The sequence below is a fragment of the Oncorhynchus clarkii genome, chromosome 31 (genome assembly GCF_045791955.1).
Source record: "Oncorhynchus clarkii lewisi isolate Uvic-CL-2024 chromosome 31, UVic_Ocla_1.0, whole genome shotgun sequence".
In the NCBI taxonomy this organism is placed as follows: domain Eukaryota; kingdom Metazoa; phylum Chordata; class Actinopteri; order Salmoniformes; family Salmonidae; genus Oncorhynchus; species Oncorhynchus clarkii.
This window is the reverse complement of record NC_092177.1, coordinates 16,599,542-16,620,859: the sequence shown is the minus strand read 5'-3', so window position 1 is coordinate 16,620,859 and position 21,318 is coordinate 16,599,542. Positions and strand designations below refer to the sequence as shown.

The following is a 21,318-nucleotide window of genomic DNA, read 5'->3' as shown; positions in this document are numbered from 1 at the left end:
CAGGGGAGGAGAGGGACGCGACTGCACATCCGCTCGTTTACACAGACGCCCCCATCCACGCGCAATCGGTCTACCCATTTCCCACCGGCTGGACCTCCCCCATGCCTGAGCCAGTGAGTGGAGGCGAGACTAGCCTACTGTACCGCCAGAGTCCGAGCGGTGAGGAGTCGCTTGCTGGGCAGATTAGACGGTACCAGTCGGGAAGGACGCGGCACGACGAGGACCAAACAGACCCACGGTCTATGTTCTCCCGCGTGGATGGATGGACCGAGAGAGAATTCAACCTGAAACTGCAGTGCAGAACTGGCTTTTCAGGCTACCTTTGATTCAACGCATTTTGTTGGTGAGTGCAATAGTGGATGCCTGATATTGTTGTGAATTTAATGTTATTATAGCTAGGCTGTAGATAGATTTTGCGTTCACAAATGATTTAATTCCATAAAGAACCAAAGACTATATAGCCATCCGATTAATAATCTGGAATCCGATTAAATGGGATAATTGAAAGGCTTTCTTTTCAAAATCCCTATCCTTGTACCAGGACAAACATGCATAGAGGAAAGTGGAAGGGGATGCATGTTTCTTCCTGTCGTTTTAGTCTACCGGTGGGGGTCTCGGACTCTCTGTCTATTGAGTTAATATGCAGTGTGTGGGCCACGGGGTTTTGTTTCGGGGGTTTCTACCCTCAACTGAGCAGAGGGAGAAAAGTGAGTCGATCTTGAAAAGCGACCAAGGTCTATTTTGGAGAGGAAGAGAAAAGCACCGGTCTCATTTAACGCGAGCAGTGTCTCCCAACCATCCTGTTGTCATGGTTACTGCTCGAGGAGGTTGGGAGAAAATGTCTGCATCTAGGCTGCGCGCGGGCTCTATGTGTGTGAATGAGAGTGAGAGTGTGTGCAGAGCAGTCTGTCTTGTGTTTCTGTCTTTTGTAGCTATTCCAGGGTACACATTTTGTGAGTAAAATAGATGTAGGCTACAGGATTGCCCAGTGCTATGGGTCCCACACTCCTACTAAAGATGGGTTGTTCGGAACAGGTGTCTGATAACAGTCCTCTCACCCCTGAGCCACGAGTCGCTATTATCTTAATTATAGTATTTATCCTTCAAGTCTAAACCCATTGTAATAATGCTTCTTGGGACGTCAAGTCTCCTGTCCTGAAAACCTGAGCTCATTTAAATACACGGCTAAATAACGTTTTGATTCACAGCCCAAATGTTAACCGTCTGTAAGTGCTTCTCTTCTCGCAAATTAATTCAGCCCTTCAATCGAGGCGTCAGACATCCAGACACCCAGTGGCGTAGCGCTGTTAGACGGGTGGGTGAGGGGGTGGGTGAGGTGGTGGGCAAAAAATAAATATCCATGTGGAAGAGAGAAAAATGTGCAGTAGGACTATTATAGCTATTCTCATGCTATTTTACACATTTTGCCATGAAGCTGAGAGAAAAGTTAGCTGTTTTAGAGCTCAGGGATTCTTGAAAGATTGGACAATAAAAACAAATTCCCACAAATAATTGTCTTAATATTAACAACATTTGAAATATATAGTTTGATAGACCAAAGTATCAGCTATCAACTCCTCAGACACCATAAAATCATAAAAAAGCATTTAATTTGTACAATGATTGTCCAACAAGTGTTTAAAGGCCTTGAGAGTTTAATTCTAATATTACATTATTTAAATATGTCATGCAAATCTCCAAACATTCCGTTGGCATTTTGGAATGTTTTTATAGATTTAGACAATAAAATAACATTTAAAAAGCAAACATTATCCCTTAGGTATAGTACAGCAAATACTTCAATTGTGTAAGCATATGTTGTAGAATAGGGATTAAAAGACTTTTTCTGAATATTGACCAAATAATATTGATGGAGTTGACAAGATGCTGACAGAGTTGACAAGCTGCTGACAGAGTTGACAACAGACACTCAAAACAGACGTATTTTTGCTTCTCTAAAACTAAAATTTCAAATCAAATATTTGTAAAATATGGAAAATGATTCATTTGAAAGTCCCCAATAAAAACAGAACCATTCTATCAGAATTTTCAGCACTCTGGCGGAGTTGATTTTTAAAGAGTTGACAAAAATTGAATTTTTCTTCTTTCAAGTGGTATACACAGTAGCAATTCTGTTTTTCCTCAGTTGCTTTACGACTCTAAAACCTAATTGAATGTAACATATTTGAACCAAAATTCCTATCTTTTAGGAATCACAGTTTTGAGATAAATATTCTTTAAAGTCACAGAGGGCTATTGCAAGGAACTACATAAGATAATTGTTCAGTTAGTATCCATTATTGTCCCTTGTTAGAAGTTTAAACACTTTTTTTGAAACGTTTTAAATTGGGATCCTTTGCTCTGGACAAGGACATAGAGTCGACATGGAAATTAATAATATTGAAAGCATTTCGAAAATTCCCAAAACAAATATTTTCCTTTATAAAATTCCCCTAAATCTAAATTTATTTGACCCATTTTTCCAATTGGCAGTTTCAGTCTAGTTCCATCGCTGCAACTGCCCTACGGACTTGGGAGAGGCAAAGGTCAAGAGACATGGCACCTCCGAAACACGACCCTGCCAAGCCACACTACTTCCTGACACACTGCTCACTTAACCCGGAAGCCAGCTGCAACAATGTGTCAGAGGAAACGCTGTCTAACTGGCGACCTAAGTCAGCTTGCAGGTGCCCAGCCCGCCACAAGGAATCGCTAGAGCACGATGGGACAAGGAAATGCCAGCCAAACCCTCCCCTAACCCAGACAACGTTGGCCCAATTTTTCGCCGCCTCATGGGTCTCTTGGTCACGACCGACTGTGACACAGCCTGGGATCGAACCCGGGTCTGTAGTGACGCCTCATGCACTGCGAAGCATTAGACCGCTGCGCCACTCGGAAGGCCCTGAATGTAAATTTTAAGCTGAAATAAAATAAATATAATAAAATAAATGTAACTACAAAAGTTTTCTTTCAAAAATCTCTGAGCAAATTTTCTGCTATTCTACAAATGTTTTACATTTTATTTAACCTTTATTTAACTAGGCAAGTCAGTTAAGAACAAAAAGACTACAGACGCTTGAGGCGTGCTTGAGGCGTGTAGTGACGCCTCAAGCACTGAAATGCAGTGCCTTAGACCGCTGCGCCTCTCGCTGCGACACATTTTGCCATGAGGCTGAGAGAAAAAAAAAGGAAAAAAAATAAGAAAAAAAAGGACAAAAATCCTGTAATTCTAAAAATTTCATAGCTCATGAGCTGATCATATTATATCTGGGAGGCCGACCTCTGGGGTGGGGTTGGGGGCCCCCAAAAGCTTGCGGGCCCCCCTGCCTTGCGGGAGATGCAGGAGTGTGTGCTACACCAGTGCAGACACCCTTGCACCAGCAAGTCCCCAGACACAAGACGCTGCCTAAAATGCTTTCCAACTCTCTCTCCCACTCGCTCTCCTCTGTCTCTCCCACTCTCTCCCCTCTCTCACTCTCCCTCTCGCCAATCTCATCCACCCTTTTCCATTTATTTTCTAGGGAAAAAGTCAATTAGCAGCCAATAAAAAAATAAAATCGGGCTTACAATAAGATTGATGCCATGGCATGAATTAGATGAAGTCATTGTAAAGAGCGATAATGACACAATGCAACACGAAGTCTGATCTTGATGCAATAGAAGTGACATATCAGGGTGAGATGCCGATTTTCATGGTTCACTGGGCTGGAGTGGCTAGTAGGGCGGTTTGTATTCATTTGCCTTAAGGAACAATGACATGCGCTGGAGAAAGACTCAGTCACCGAGCCAGCAACTGTAGCCAGTCTACTGAAGTGTGTGTTTTTGTGTGTGTGCGTGTGTGCATGCGTGTGTGTCTGTGTGTGAGCTTGTGTGTTTGTGTGGCTACTGTATGTCTGGATATAATGTCTCTAGTGCGTGCATACAACGTTCTGCCTGTTCTGCCTGTAGATACAACATGCTGTCTGGAGATAAACATTCTGCCTGCATATATAACATGCTGCCTGTAGATTCAACATGCTGCCTGTATATATAACATGCTGCCTGTAGATATAACATGCTGCCTGTATATCTAACATGCTGCCTGTATATATAACATGCTGCCTGTATATATAACATGCTGCCTGTATATATAACATGCTGCCTGTAGATTCAACATGCTGGCTGTATATATAACATGCTGCCTGTAGATTCAACATGCTGCCTGTATATATAACATGCTGCCTGTAGATTCAACATGCTGCCTGTATATATAACATGCTGCCTGTAGATTCAACATGCTGCCTGTATATATAACATGCTGCCTGTAGATTCAACATGCTGCCTGCATATATAACATGCTGCCTGTAGATTCAACATGCTGCCTGTAGATATAACATGCTGCCTGTATATATAACATGCTGCCTGTAGATTCAACATGCTGCCTGTAGATACAACATGCTGTATGTAGATATAACACACTGCCAGTAGATATAACATGCTGCCTGTAGATACACCATGCTGCCTGTAGGTACAACATACTGTCTGTAGATACAACATGTTGCTTGTAGATACAATATTCTGCCTGTAGATATAGATTGCTGCCTGTAGATGCAACATGCTGCTTGTAGATACAACATGCTTCCTGTAGATATAACACGCTGCCTGTAGATATAACATGCTGCCTGTAGATTCAAAATGCTGCCTGTAGATACAACATGCTGCCTGTAGATACAACATACTGTCTGTAGATACAACATGCTAACTGTAGACACAATGTTCTGCCTGTAGATTTAGATTGCTGCCTGTAGATGCAACATGCTGCTTGTAGAAACAACATGCTTCCACAACATTCTGCCTGTATACACAACTTGCTGCTTTTATATACAACACGCTGCCTGTAGATATAACATGCTGCCTATAGATACACCATGCTGCCTGTAGATACAACATGCTGCCTTTAGATACAACATACTGTCTGTAGATACAACATGCTGCCTGTAGGTACAAATTCCTGCCTGTAGATATAACATGCTGCCTCTGGATATAACATGCTGCCTGTAGATACAGCATGCTTCCTGTAGCTACAACATGCTGCCTGTAGATACAACATGCTGCCTGAAGATAAAACATGCTGCTGTAGATAAAACATGCTGCTTGCAGATACAACATACCGCTACAACATTCTGCTTGTAGATTAAACATGCTGCTGTACAAATAACATGCTGCCTGTGGATACAACATGCTGCCTGCAGATACAACATGCTGCCTGTAGATACAACATGTTGCCTGTAGGTATGACATGCTGCCTGCAGATATAAGATGTTGCTACAAAATGCTGCTTGTAGATATAACATAGTGCTGTATAAATAACATGCTGGCTGCAGATACAACATGCTTCCTGCAGATACAACATGCTGCCTGATGATACAACATGCTAATACAACCTTCTACCTGTAGATCTAACATGCTGCCTGTAGATAAAAATGCTGCTACAATATTCTGCCTTTAGTTACAACATGCTGACTGTATATACAACATGCTGCCTGGAGGTGTTAAATGCTGTCTGTAGATACAACATGATCCCTGTAGATATAGCATGCTGCCTGTAGATATAAAATGCTGCCTGTAGATAAAATAGGCTGCTTCAACATTCTGCCTGTAGATACAACATACTGCCTGAAGATACAACATGCTGCCTGAAGATAAAACATGCTGCTGTAGATAAAACATGCTGATTGCAGATACAACATACTGCTACAACATTCTGCTTGTAGATTAAACATGCTGCTGTACAAATAACATGCTGCCTGTGGATACAACATGCTGCCTGTAGATACAACATGCTGCCTGCAGATATAAGATGTTGCTACAAAATGCTGCTTGCTGTATAAATAACATGCTGGCTGCAGATACAACATGCTTCCTGCAGATACAACATGCTGCATGATGATACAACATGCTAATACAACCTTCTACCTGTAGAACTAACATGCTGCCTGTAGATAAAATAGGCTGCTTCAACATTCTGCCTGTAGATACAACATGCTGCCTGTATATACAACATGCTGCCCGTAGATACAACATGCTTCCTGTAAATTCAACATGCTGCCTGTTGATACAACATACTGCCTGAAGATACAACATGCTGCTTCTACATTCTACTTGTAGATATAACATCCTGCTTTTTTTCTAACATGCTGCCTGTAGATTTAACATTCTGCCTGTTGGTACAACATGCTACCTGTAGATACAACATGCTGCCTGTAGATAGAACATGCTTCTACAACATTCCGCCTGTAGATCCAACATGCTGCCTGTAGATACAACATCAAATCAAAATCAAATCAAATTTATTTATATAGCCCTTCGTACATCAGCTGATATCTCAAAGTGCTGTACAGAAACCCAGCCTAAAACCCCAAACAGCAAGCAATGCAGGTGTAGAAGCACGGTGGCTAGGAAAAACTCCCTAGAAAGGCCAAAACCTAGGAAGAAACCTAGAGAGGAACCAGGCTATGTGGGGTGGCCAGTCCTCTTCTGGCTGTGCCGGGTGGAGATTATAACAAAACATGGTCAAGATGTTCAAATGTTCATAAATGACCAGCATGGTCGAATTATAATAAGGCAGAATAGTTGAAACTGGAGCAGCAGCACAGTCAGGTGGACTGGGGACAGCAAGGAGTCATCATGTCAGGTATTCCTGGGGCATGGTCCTATGGCTCAGGTCAGTTGAAACTGGAGCAGCAGCACAGCCAGGTGGACTGGGGACAGCAAGGAGTCATCATGTCAGGTAGTCCTGGGGCATGGTCCTAGGGCTCAGGTCCTCCGAGAGAGAGAAAGAGAGAAGGAGAGAATTAGAGAACGCACACTTAGATTCACACAGGACACAGAATAGGACAGGAGAAGTACTCCAGATATAACAAACTGACCCTAGCCCCCCGACACATAAACTACTGCAGCATAAATACTGGAGGCTGAGACAGGAGGGGTCAGGAGACACTGTGGCCCCATCCGAGGACACCCCCGGACAGGGCCAAACAGGAAGGATATAACCCCACCCACTTTGCCAAAGCACAGCCCCCACAACACTAGAGGGATATCTTCAACCACCAACTTACCATCCTGAGACAAGGCTGAGTATAGCCCACAAAGACCTCCGCCACGGCACAACCCAAGGGGGGGGGGGCGCCAACCCAGACAGGATGACCACATCAGTGACTCAACCCACTCAGGTGACGCACCCCCTCCAGGGACGGCATGAGAGAGCCCCAGTAAAGCCAGTGACTCAGCCCCTGTAATAGGGTTAGAGGCAGAGAATCCCAGTGGAAAGAGGGGAACCGGCCAGGCAGAGACAGCAAGGGCGGTTCGTTGCTCCAGAGCCTTTCCGTTCACCCTCCCACTCCTGGGCCAGACTACACTCAATCATATGACCCACTGAAGAGATGAGTCTTCAGTAGAGACTTAAAGGTTGAGACCGAGTTTGCGTCTCTGACATGGGTAGGCAGACCGTTCCATAAAAATGGAGCTCTATAGGAGAAAGCCCTGCCTCCAGCTGTTTGCTTAAAAATTCTAGGGACAATTAGGAGGCCTGCGTCTTGTGACCGTAGCGTACGTGTAGGTATGTACGGCAGGACCAAATCAGAGAGATAGGTAGGAGCAAGCCCATGTAATGCTTTGTAGGTTAGCAGTAAAACCTTGAAATCAGCCCTTGCTTTGACAGGAAGCCAGTGTAGAGAGGCTAGCACTGGAGTAATATGATCAAATTTTTTGGTTCTAGTCAGGATTCTAGCAGCCGTATTTAGCACTAACTGAAGTTTATTTAGTGCTTTATCCGGGTAGCCGGAAAGTAGAGCATTGCAGTAGTCTAACCTGGAAGTGACAAAAGCATGGATTAATTTTTCTGCATCATTTTTGGACAGAAAGTTTCTGATTTTTGCAATGTTACGTAGATGGAAAAAAGCTGTCCTTGAAATGGTCTTGATATGTTCTTCAAAAGAGAGATCAGGGTCCAGAGTAACGCCGAGGTCCTTCACAGTTTTATTTGAGACGACTGTACAACCATTAAGATTAATTGTCAGATTCAACAGAAGATCTCTTTGTTTCTTGGGACCTAGAACAAGCATCTCTGTAATGTCCGAGTTTAAAAGTAGAAAGTTTGCAGCCATCCACTTCCTTATGTCTGAAACACATTCTTCTAGCAAGGGCAATTTTGGGGCTTCACCATGTTTAATTGAAATGTACAGCTGTGTGTCATCCGCATAGCAGTGAAAGTTAACATTATGTTTTCGAATGACATCCCCAAGAGGTAAAATATATAGTGAAAACAATAGTGGTCCTAAAACAGAGCCTTGAGGAACAAGGCCTACATGCTGCCTGTAGATACAACATGCTGATTGTAGATACAACATGCTGCATATAGATACAACATGCTGCCTGTAGATACAACATGCTGCCTGTAGATATAACATGTTGCCTGTAGATGCAAAATGCTGCCTGTAGATACAACATGCTGCCTGTAGGTATAAAATGCAGTCTGTATATATAACATGTTGCCTGTAGATACAACATGCCTTCTGTAGTTACAACATGCTGCCTGAATATAAAACATGCTGCCTTTTGGTATAACATGCTGCCTGTAGATACAACATGCTGCCGGTAGATACAAAATACTGCCTGTAGATACAACACGCTGCTTCAACATGCTGCTTGTAGATAGAACACGCTGCCTTTAGATGCAACATGCTGCCTGTAGATAAAACGTGCTACCTGTAGATATAACATGCTACCTGTAGGTTTAATGTGCTGCCTGTTGACAAAACATGCTGCCTTTACATACAACATGCTGCTACAACCTTCTACCTGTAGATATAACATGCTGACTGTAGATATAACATGCTGCCTGTAGATACAACATACTGCCTGGAGGTGTTAGATGCTGCCTATAGATATACCATGATGGCTGTAGATATAACATGCTGCCTGTGGATACAACTTGCTGCCTGTAGATACAACATGCTGCATATAGATACAACATGCTGCTACAATCTTCTACCTGTAGATAAAACAGACTGCCGTTAGATACAACATGCTACCTGTAAGTATAACGTGCTGCCTGTTGACACATCATGCTGCCTGTAGATACAACATTCTGCTACAACCTTCAACCTGTAGATATAACATGCTTCCTGTAGATACAACATGCTGCCTGTAGATACAACATGCTACCTGTAAGTATAACGTGCTGCCTGTTGACACATCATGCTGCCTTTAGATACAACATGCTACCTGTAAGTACAACATGCTGCCTGTTGACACATCATGCTGCCTGTAGATACAACATTCTGCTACAACCTACAACCTGTAGATATAACATGCTTCCTGTAGATACAACATGCTGCTACAACATGCTGTCTGTAGATACAACATGCTGTCTGTAGATAAATCATGCTGCCTGTAGGTACAACATGCTGCCTGTAGATATAAAATGCTGCCTGTAGATACAACATGCTGCCTGTAGATACAACGTTCTGCCTGTTGATATAACATGCTGCCTGTAGATACAACATGCTGCCTGTAGGTACAACATGATGCCTGTAGATACAAATTGCTGGCTGTAGATACAACACGCTGCATGTTGTTGCAATGTTCTGCCTGTATATATAACATGCTGCCTGTAGATACAATGTTCTGCCTGTAGATACAAATTGCTGGCTGTAGATATAACATGCTGGCTGTATATATAACATGCTGCCTGTAAATACAACATGATACCTGTTGATACAATGTTTTGCCTGTAGATACAAATTGCTGGCTGTAGATACAACACGCTGAATGTTGTTGCAATGTTCTGCCTGTATATATAACATGCTGCCTGTAGATACAACGTTCTGCCTGTTGATATAACATGCTGCCTGTAGATACAACATGCTGCCTGTAGGTACAACATGATGCCTGTAGATACAAATTGCTGGCTGTAGATACAACACGCTGCATGTTGTTGCAATGTTCTGCCTGTATATATAACATGCTGCCTGTAGATACAATGTTCTGCCTGTTGATATAACATGCTGCCTGTAGATACAACGTTCTGCCTGTTGATATAACATGCTGCCTGTAGATACAACATGCTGCCTGTAGATACAACGTTCTGCCTGTTGATATAACATGCTGCTTATAGATCCAACATGCTGCCTGTAGATATAACATGCTGCCTGTAGATACAACATGCTGCCTGTTGAATAACTTGTCATTCTCAGTAGTAATTCTCAGTGGTAGTTCTCAGTAGTAGTTCTCAGTAGTAGTTCTCAGTAGTAGATCTCAGTAGTAATTCTTAGTAGTAATTCTCAGTAGTAGTTCTCAGTAGTAGATCTCAGTAGTAATTCTTAGTAGTAATTCTCAGTAGTAGTAGTTCTCAGTAGTAGTTCTCTGTAGTAGTTCTCGGTGGTAGTTCTCTGTAGTAGTTCTCTGTAGTAGTTCTCAGTAGTAGATCTCAGTAGTAATTCTCAGTAGTAGTTCTCAGTAGTAGTTCTCAGTAGTAGTTCTCAGTAGTAGATCTCAGTAGTAATTCTTAGTAGTAATTCTCAGTAGTAGTTCTCAGTAGTAGATCTCAGTAGTAATTCTTAGTAGTAATTCTCTGTAGTAGTTCTCAGTAGTAGTTCTCAGTAGTAGTTCTCTGTAGTAGTTCTCAGTGGTAGTTCTCTGTAGTAGTTCTCTGTAGTAGTTCTCAGTAGTAGTTCTCAGTAGTAATTCTCAGTAGTAGTTCTCAGTAGTAGTTATCATTAGTTGTTCTCGGTAGTAACTCTCGGTAGTAGTTCTCAGTAGTAGTTCTTAGTAGAAATTCTCAGTAGTAATGGAGCCTTATCTTGATCAATAAATAACCAAACAGACCTCTGTGTGTGTGTGTGTGTGTGTGTGTGTGTGTGTGTGTGTGTGTGTGTGTGTGTGTGTGTGTGTGTGTGTGTGTGTGTGTGTGTGTGTGTGTGTGTGTGTGTGTGTGTGTGTGTGTGTGTGTGTGTGTGTGACGGAGAGAATGAGAGAATGAGAGAAAGAGGTCTTAGAGAGACACTATGGTTCTTGTCGGTAGTATTTCAACTTGATTGGCAGATGAAGTGTGTGTGTGTGTGTGTGTGCGTGCATGTGCGTCTTTGGAGCAAGTAAGTGAATTCTGGTTTGGTCAGCAGAACAATGGGCTCTTAGGCCTTATCAATTCCCCTTTAATACTATCACAGCATCTGCCAATCAAACCAAAACACACACACACACACACACACACACACACACACACACACACACACACACACACACACACACACACATAGTGTATAACAAAGTGAGGTGGGGTATGGGCATTGGGTACGGGAACACATCTGCCAGCTCCTGAGCAGTTGAGCTCTTACTGCTGCTCTACATAGCTGTCCTCCTGTTTAGGCGAGTCACACCCAACAACACTGTCAACAACATAACCGAAAGCGCAGGTGTGTGTGCATGTGAGAAATAGAGGCAGAACATCCATAGTTTTGATGTTTGATTACATAAGTGTTTGATTGAATTTGGCTGTCTATTCTTGTGTTTGGGTTTTTTGGTTGTGTGCGTTGGAGTGTGGTAATGTGGGACTAGGCATGTGGGTGTGATAATACTGTCTATATAAATGTGTCTGACTCAGTATGTCACTTGTTGTATCTCCTTCATGTGGTTATGTCATTCATTTTAGTCTGATCTTTACTTCAGCCTGGTCCATAGGGTTGGGAGGTTCAGCCTGGTCCATAGGGTTGGGAGGTTCAACCTGGTCCATAGGGTTGGGAGGTTCAACCTGGTCCATAGGGTTGGGAGGTTCAGTCTGGTCCATAGGGTTGGGAGGTTCAACCTGGTCCATAGGGTTGGGAGGTTCAACCTGGTCCATAGGGTTGGGAGGTTCAGTCTGGTCCATAGGGTTGGGAGGTTCAACCTGGTCCATAGGGTTGGGAGGTTCAACCTGGTCCATAGGGTTGGGAGGTTCAACCTGGTCCATAGGGTTGGGAGGTTCAGTCTGGTCCATAGGGTTGGGAGGTTCAGTCTGGTCCATAGGGTTGGGAGGTTCAGCCTGGTCCATAGGGTTGGGAGGTTCAGTCTGGTCCATAGGGTTGGGAGGTTCAGCCTGGTCCATAGGGTTGGAAGGTTCAACCTGGTCCGTAGGGTTGGGAGGTTCAGCCTGGTCCGTAGGGTTGGGAGGTTCAGCCTGGTCCGTAGGGTTGGAAGGTTCAACCTGGTCCATAGGGTTGGATGGTTCAACCTGGTCCGTAGGGTTGGGAGGTTCAGCCTGGTCCGTAGGGTTGGGAGGTTCAGCCTGGTCCGTAGGGTTGGAAGGTTCAACCTGGTCCATAGGGTTGGATGGTTCAACCTGGTCCATAGGGTTGGGAGGTTCAGCCTGGTCTATAGGTTTGGGAGGTTCAACCTGGTCCATAGGGTTGGAAGGTTCAGCCTGGTCTATAGGGTTGGGAGGTTCAACCTGATCCGTAGGGTTGGGAGGTTCAGCCTGGTCTATAGGGTTGGGAGGTTGGAGACATAGTTGCAAGCAAATCATAACCGACTCCAACACGTACCTCAAATCTGCTTACACCTACTAATGTAAGGCCGTAGGTTATCCACCGGTCTATTAATGCTGATGAATCAGCAGACAATGCGAGGTCAGTGCACAGAGACTCTTGTCTTTATTAATGTGGCTACATAAAAGTAGGGAAAACAATAAATGGGAAGATGGAATGGCGGCTCCTCCAAAATCGACTATAATTTCAGGAAGAGTTCTTTGTTCCAAAAGCCTTGTTCTCTGTACAGTACCCAATTACATTACAGCCAAACAATAACAGGAACACTGACTGCTATAATAAAATTACAGTCCGATAATACATTAGCCACATTATCTTATGCTGGTGCTGCTACCAGCTTAATGAAACACAACCTAGACCAATGAAGAGTGAGACTCACTGCCCATCTCCAGCTGAGGTTCCAATAGAAACTGGTGCCTGGTGTCCATAAGGTTGCAGGTTTAAATCCCAGGTGGGCATTCAGCATATGGACTCCAGAGCAGGGCACTTAACCTTAGTGCTTTGTGTTAGCCATTCAGCTGTGAAAAGAGAAGAAATGCAGCGGTGAATGAGTGATGTGAGATGTGATGTGTGATGTGATATGTGATGTGAGATGTGATGTGATATGTGATGTGAGATGTGATGTGAGATGTGATGTGAGATGTGATGTGATATGTGATGTGATATGTGATGTGAGATGTGATGTGATGTCTGATGTGATGTGTGATGTGATGTGTGATGTGATATGTGATGTGATGTGTGATGTGATATGTGATGTGATGTGTGATGTGATATGTGATGTGATGTGTGATGTGATGTGTGATGTGTGATGTGATATGTGTGTGATGTGATGTGTGATGTGATATGTGATGTGATATGTGATGTGAGATGTGATGTGATACGTGATGTGATACGTGATGTGATATGTGATGTGATGTGTGATGTGATATGTGATGTGAGATGTGATGTGAGATGTGATGTGATGTGTGATGTGAGATGTGATGTGATGTGTGATGTGATATGTGATGTGAGATGTGATGTGATGTGAGATGTGATGTGAGATGTGATGTGATGTGTGATGTGATATGTGAGGAGGAGTAGAGGAGCTGCTGTGTGGATTAAAGGCCTGCTGCTCTGGAGAAAAGATGACTGTCAGATGGATCCTTTTGACATGGATCTGAAGGGGCTTTAAAAGGATCTTCCTTTGCTCATTTTCTCCCTCGCTCTCCTTCTTGTGCCCCTCGTTTTCTCCTTCTTTTGAACTGTTCTTTAGAGGAGATATCATTCTAAACACACACACACAGACATTGAGACAAGCACGTACACACATACAAACACCCACACACATGCACAAATACTGGGCGTTCCTTTCCAAGGTGACCTCCGTATTACAATTAAGGATAATAATAATGAAATGACTGTATCAGACAGCATCCCTTCCCCTCCCCCTACTGTCTCTCCTTTTTATTCTATTTTATTTTCTTCTCTTTTTTCACCTGTGCTTCCCTTCTCTCTCCTCTCTCTCTCTCTCTCTCTCTCTCTCTCTCTCTCTCTCTCTCTCTCTCTCTCCCTCTCTCTCTCTCTCTCTCTCTCTCTCTCTCTCTCTCTCTCTCTCTCTCTCTCTCTCTCTCTCTCTCTCTCTCTCTCTCTCTCTCTCTCTCTCTCTCTCTCTCCGCCAGACGGTCAGTCCTCCCTAGTCCTGGATCCAGAGCTCTCTGTCTCCGACCCAGCCCCAGAGGACTCCACGACACACTTAGGCACCATGACCCAGGAGGGGCAGGGACACCCCCAGACTGAACCCCCTACATCCCCAGACAGCCAAAGGGAGACGCCAGCCCACCCTGCAGAGAAGCCAGCCACAAACCAAGGGCTGGAGGGGCAACGTCTGGAGGTGGAGGGGATAGAGGGGACCAATGAGATGGAAGGGGAGGAAAGTGTTACGGTACAAAGGGAAGTACACAGAGAAAGAGAAGGTGAGGAAAGTGGAAAGGGAGAGGGTGATGAGGTAGATGAGGGAGTGGAACAAGTGATGCAGGGAGAAGGAGAGGTGCATGAAGAGAGAGAGAGTATGGCAGAGACAAGTGATGAAGAAGATGGAGTGGGGGATGAGAGGATAGATGCAGGGGATGGTCAGCCAGACAGAGAGCTAGAGAGAGAGGAGGAGAGGGAAGAAAGGGAGGAGGAGGTAGAGAAGGAGGGGGATAACATGAACACAGAGGCCATAGAGGAGTCAGAACCAGCCTGCGAGCCCGGCTGTGAGGAGGAAGAGGAGGAGGAGGGTGAGGAGGAGTTACCTCCACCACCACCACCTGAGGATCAGGAAGAAGACCAGGACCAGGACCAGGACTTACCAGACCCACCACGGTCTCTGGACATAGTCAGGTCAGTACAACAGACATGAGCAGTCCTTGACTAGTGTGGTCATGAGTGACTGTATAGGTCGGATCATTTATAGAACATCCTTCAACAGACTGAGATGAGTGTGTTAATGTGGAGGGCGAGTGTGTAGCTATTTAATTAAACGTTTTATTCCGATGATACTCTATGTTTCCATACAGGCTGAACAATGGAATAGGACCTGAGAATGGAATCAAAGGGCATGAAAAGGAGGATGATGAAGATGATGAAGATGAAAGAGAAGGAGGCGGCTTAGTGGAGGTCATCCATGAACACCTGGACACGTTCAGCTCCACCTTCGAGTGTTCCGTAGAGCTGGCGGACACAGAGGTGGAGGAAGAGGAAGAGGAGGGAAGGGAGAACCAGGACAGTTTCAGCTCTGTGTTTGAACGCATCGTGGAGCATGTTGTCGCCATAGAGGGGGAGGAAGAGGAAGATGAGGAAGACGGGGAGGGAGAGAGGGAGAAGAGCGGGATGGACAACAAGGACGGCTTCAGCTCGACGTTTGAGCGTATTGTTGAGTCTGCGCTTCTTCGCGGGGGGACGTGCTACAGTAGTCTAGACTCCCTGGATGTCCTGTCACTCACAGACGAGACAGACAGCTGTGTCAGCTTCGAGGCTCCGCTCACCCCCCTCATCCAGCAGAGGTCCTTTCTCCAGAGCCCTGAGCCTCTGGAGCTGGAACTAGCCACTGTCATGGAGCAGGAGGGAAGCGAGGCTGGACCCGAGGCCCAACGAGGAGAGCCTGAGGCTGGGGAGAGTGCTGCAGGCCGTGAGCTTGGATCTGGAGGAAGCCCACTGCGGACCACCATCACCGGGACCAGGTCGGAGTTTGTCCTGAGCCAGCCTGGCCGATGGGCCATCCCAAATGGGTTTCACATGAACACCCAGGGGGGAGCGGAGGGTTCTGGAGCCATACCCAACTCTATGAGGTAAGATGGCAAGGCAGGGGCAAAGGGGTGGGGAATTATGGTGGGTTGAGTGAGTTAGAGTTAGATTAATGGCTACGGTTAGAGTTGAGCCGGGGTGTGGACTTGAAGCTAGGGTTAGGTTTAGGGTTACAGCTAGGGTTATGACTAGAATTAGGGATATGTTGAGTGGGTCAGTAGTAGGTTGTCACAGGTTGTGGCTGGTTGGCTATCGATTTAAGCAGGGTTGATTTAGGTGAATCAAAGTGCAGTACTCAGATATCATTCAAGAAAAGTCTCTGGCCTGTCCACTACTAAAGTATGTCTAGGGAAACTCACATCTAGCAGGGGGCATGAGTGAGATGGCCAGGCCAGCTGAGGTTCATTAGCAGGGGGGTCTGGTCTGGTTGGTCTGGCTGGATGTCTCAGGGGAGAGTCCGGTTCATACTGCCCCCCTCCCACTGGCTGTGCCTGGCTGTGCTTGTGCTACAGGTCCAAGGCTGCAGGAGATGGGGGTCTATGCAATGGACAGTTTAGTTAGAGCTGAGAATATGAACAGCACATTCAACCTACACAAAATACTGAATGTAATCAATTCCTAGAGCAGGGGTGGGAAATTTCAGTCCTCGAGGTCCTGATTGGTGTCACAGTTTTGCCCCAGCTCCAGCTAACACACCTGACTCCAATAATCACCTAATCATGATCTTCAGTTTAGAATGCCATTTGATTAATCAGCTGCGTTTGCTAAGGATGAAGAAAAAGTGTGCCACCAATCAGGCCCTCGAGGAGTTGCCCACCCATGTCCTAGAGAAAGCATGCTAGCATCTAGTTAATATACATTGCAATACCTATGTCAGAGTTCATGGCAAAAAACGTCAACCAGGTCCATTATCACATAGCTATGTTCTCCCATATAAGCGTAGGAATGTGAAACACATGGAAACATGAGACCTGGACATAGGTCAGGAGCCATTCTACTATCACAACAGGACCACAGTCTCTGGGTCTAATGTTTCAAATCGTGTCAAATTGTCAGAAATCACTGCTGGGATAATGTTCTGCTGATCACTTGGTGTTCCACTTCTGAATCAGTGCAGGATATCATGGAGCTAAGTGCCTCCTTTTAGAATGTGTGACACACAGAATTCTAAAGGCTGTGTGGTGAATTCTAGAACTGATGGCATTAGAGATCATTCTGAATTCCAGGATGGATTCCAGAATGAGTGAAGCTGGCATGTGTTCCAACTCCAAAAGACATTAGCTCTTCTCTGCACTAGGGACTTATACATGCTCAGTACATTTCTAATAGTTCTGATAGATGGCAGCTCTCTCTCTCTCTCTCTGTGTACTTCTGCAGATGTTATCGTTTAAGCGAGAGCTTGCTTCCTGCCCGTCAGCCACTGGCTGAATGAGACATTGTTTTGGCGGTGACATCACCGTCTTTGGCCTTCCTCTGCCCAGCGGGAGAGAGGGGAGAACACATGCTTCTAGATCATGCCAGGCTTACCAGCCACTTTTCAATCTGGAGTGGATACAGGTGTAGGGAAGTCAATTTGAGCGTAATGCATGAAAAAAAAATGCTTTATAGATTAAATTCTTATCATATTTGGAGTCTCTCTATGTGCTCATGCAGCTCTCTTTGAGGATGGGTAAAGTAGCAGGAATGATCTCTTTGTTTGCATCGTTCTGTCAAACAGAGGATGATGCACAACGTCTGTTCTCTTTTACAGTCAGATCTCTACTCTGGTGCTCCCTCTCTTTTTCCCTCCCATGTCCCATCCCATCTTCTCTCTCTTGTCTCTACCCCTCCTTCTCCTCCTCTCACTTCTCCCCTTCCCTTCCCTCCCTCTCCCCCTAATTTTCTCTACTCCTCCTTTTATCCTTAACTGCTGCCCTTCCTTCCCTCCCTCTCTGTTTCCCACCTCTCCCAAACCCAGCTGGTAGCCACAATGCTAACATCTTTACTGAGAATATTGTGGGTAACTAGTCTTTATCTCAGCAGGAACCATCAGCCACAAAAAGGAAGAGAGGAAGAGCACTCATCGACCCAGTCAGTCGGCCAATCAGTCAGTCAGCCACCCAGTCAGTTAACCAGTCAGTCAGTTAGCCACCCAGTCAGTCAGTCAGTTAGCCACCCAGTCAGTCAGCCAGTCAGTCAGTCAATCAGTCAGCCAGTTTGTCAGTCAGTCAGCCAGCTAGTTAGTCAGTCAGCCACCCAGTCAGTCAGCCACTCAGTCAGTCAGCCACCCGGTCAGCCAGTCAATCAGCCAGTCAGTCACCCAGTCAGCCAGTCAGGTAGTCAGTCAGCCACCCAATCAGTCAATCAGTTATCCAGTCAGCCAGTTAGTCAGTCAGCCACCCAGTCAGTCAGCCACTCAGTCAGTCAGCCACCCGGTCAGCCAGTCAATCAGCCAGTCAGTCACCCAGTCAGCCAGTCAGGTAGTCAGTCAGCCACCCAATCAGTCAATCAGTTATCCAGTCAGCCAGTCAGTCAGTCAGCCACCCAATCAGTCAATCAGTTATCCAGTCAGCCAGTCAGTCAGTCAGCCACCCAATCAGTCAATCAGTTATCCAGTCAGCCAGTCATTAAACCACTCAGTCAGTCAGTCAGCTAGTCAGTCAGTCAGTATATCACCCAGTCAGTCAGTTAGTAAGCTAGTCAGTCAGTCAGTCAGTCAGTTAGTAAGCTACTCAGTCAGTCAGTCAGTCAGTGGGTCTGGTTCCTTGTTACAGACAGCCTATCAGTCAATCTCCATGAGAACATTGAATTGGTTCTGGTTCTCTCTCTACAGCAGTGGGCCAGTATAGTTGAAGCTTAGCTATAATCCATATAGCTATATAGCTGTACTAAAGCCACATGAATAGGAGACCACCGACCTGAAATCCCCAGCCACTCTCAATATGAACATGAGGACACACATGTGGTCCTAGTATTACAGCTTAGAAAGCCAGCTGGTGCTACCTAGCTAGATCTGTTTCTGAATAGTTTTACGGTAGGTATCCAGATCATTGCTGACTGAATGATGTTTCTGTCAGAGAGAGATGCTAGGCAGGTGATGGAGTTGGAGACGGTATTGTGCCCATTGATCATGCTGTAAGACTGGGAATGCATCCCAAATGGAACCCTATTCCCTTTATAGTGGACTACTTTTGACCACAGTCCTATGGGCCCTAGTCAAAAGTAGTGCACTATAAAGGGAATAGTGTATCATTTGGGACAGCCTGGGCCTCTCTCCCCTGTGAGCAGGATACAGAGATGTGAGGCTGTAAACAGACAAGATGAAAGTCACAACCTCTATATCAGAGGAGCTGCCTCTCATTGAAGATTACTCTGCTTCATGTAATATGTGCTGCACAGACACACAGAGAGACGCAAGGATGCAAACACACACACACACACACACACACACACACACACACACACACACACACACACACACACACACACACACACACACACACACACACGCACACTAACATACACACAGACACACAGACAGATGCAAGGATGCAAACACACACACACAAACACCAGAGAGACAGGCCCTGTCCTTGTGGGTGTCACTCTAAAGCAGTCCTTCTCAAATAGTGGGGCGCGCCCCCCTGGGGGGGCTCAGAGCGATGCGGGGTGACCCCGGGGAACATGTTTTTTTTTTGCCGCAGGGAGTAGGTTTTTTGCACCGAACAAGAGCACACAGCACAGAGCAGGAGATATGAAGTGCAGATAACAAACCCTTAACAGACACCATGGAAAAATGTTTAACAGGGATGAAAAGAAAGGCGGAGAGAGACAGAGATAATGAGACAAACGTAAGTCTCACGAAAGCTAAGACGAGGAAATATGATGAAGCGTATGTAGCGCTTGGCTTCACTGTGACTACGGTGGGAGACGAGGAAAGACCGGTATGTTTACTGTGTCTAAAAATGTTGGCAGCGGACAGCATGAAGCCAAATAAATTAAGGCGCCACTTAAAGACATTACACCCCAATCACGCGGATAAGCCGCTTGAGTTTTTTCAGCGAAAACATGCCGAATAATGCCAACAATAAACCAGCACTGTTAGCATCATATAAGGTGGCGTACCAAATTGCTCAGTGCAACAAACCCCCATAGCAGAGGGGCTGATACTGCCTGCAGCATTAGACCTGGTCTCTGTCCTGCTGGACGACGCAAGTGCTGCAAAAATAACAACTATCCCTCTGTCCAATGACACTGTCACCAGACGTATAAATGACATTACTAATGATCTTAAAGAACAGCTGGTAGATAAACTCAAAGACAAACGCTTTGCCTTACAGTTCGATGAAGCAACTGACAGCAACAAAGACTGTTTGTTTATCTCTTATGTACGTTTTGACTTGACAAACTCCCTGTGTGAGGATCTACTTTTTTGTAAATATGTCAGAGACAGAGCCACAGCTGAAAAGCTATTCAAAATGCTGGACTGCTTCCTGACTGAGAATGGGCTAAAGTGGGAGAACTGCATTGGTGTTTGCAGTGATGGTGCACAGACCATGGCAGGGATGAGAAAAGGACTTTGGGCACTCATCAAGAAGGCCTCAGCTAATGCTGAGTGGACACACTGTGTTATACACAGAGAAGCACTGGCATCAAGGCACCTTTCCTCTGAATTAAGTGAGATTATGACTGACATTGTAGGTGTAGTCAATTTTATAAAGACCAGACCACTAAAAACAAGAGTCTTCTCTGCTATCTGTGAGGAGATGGGAGCTGAACATCAAGCGGTGCTGTTTCACAGTGAAGCAAGGTGGCTGTCACAAGGAAAAGTCTTGTCCTGAGTTTTTGAGCTCAGAGAGCAGATAAGAATGTTTTCGGAGCAGGAGCACAAGTATGACCTCGCAGAATTTTTTTGTGATGAGAACTTCCTGGCAAAACTGGCTTGATGATTTTTCTGAAGGAAAACCTTTTTGGTCATAACCATGCAGTTGTATCTTTTAAATTAATGTAAGTTTGGTGAGTGACATATTTGGAAAGCTAAATGAACTAAATCTACAGCTTCAAGGGAAATATAAACACCTCCCTCAGGTCACAGACAAGATCAGCTCTTTCACTCGAAAGCCTGCAATGTGGGGCAGGCGACTTGATGAAGGAAATACTGATTCATTCGAGAACCTGCATGAATTTGTTGACACTACTGACTATGATGCCACCTCAGTGATTCCATATTTCATATTTCATCACTGATGGGATTCTTTAAAAAGTACTTCCCTGAAAACAATTCCCAATATGACTGGGTGAGAGATCCTTTCAATGCACCAGCTCCAACTGGTTTCAGCTCTGCAGAGGAGGACCAGTTCATTGATATGACGTCTGACTCCACATTGAGACTGAGGTTCACATCACAGACACTGAGTGAATTCAGTAGAGAGGCAGTATCCACTCTTAGGGCAGAGGGCCATGGGCATTCTTCTTCCTTTTGCAACATCTTATCTTTGTGAGACTGGCTTCTCTG

The 21,318-nt window shown here is 45.1% G+C and overlaps 1 protein-coding gene across 1 annotated transcript in view; it reads left to right on the top strand.

Moving 5' to 3' along the window:
* The first annotated feature begins 205 nt into the window (after window positions 1-205).
* The window catches only part of LOC139390629 (PH and SEC7 domain-containing protein 2-like), a 61,890-nt gene continuing 40,777 nt past the window's right edge, over window positions 206-21,318 (top strand). The window contains exons 1-3 of the mRNA XM_071137878.1: window positions 206-343; window positions 14,219-14,921; window positions 15,098-15,868. Coding sequence (XP_070993979.1) covers window positions 14,302-14,921; window positions 15,098-15,868 — 1,391 coding nt within the window. The 5' untranslated portion in view covers window positions 206-343; window positions 14,219-14,301. The remainder of the gene's footprint in view (window positions 344-14,218; window positions 14,922-15,097; window positions 15,869-21,318) is intronic.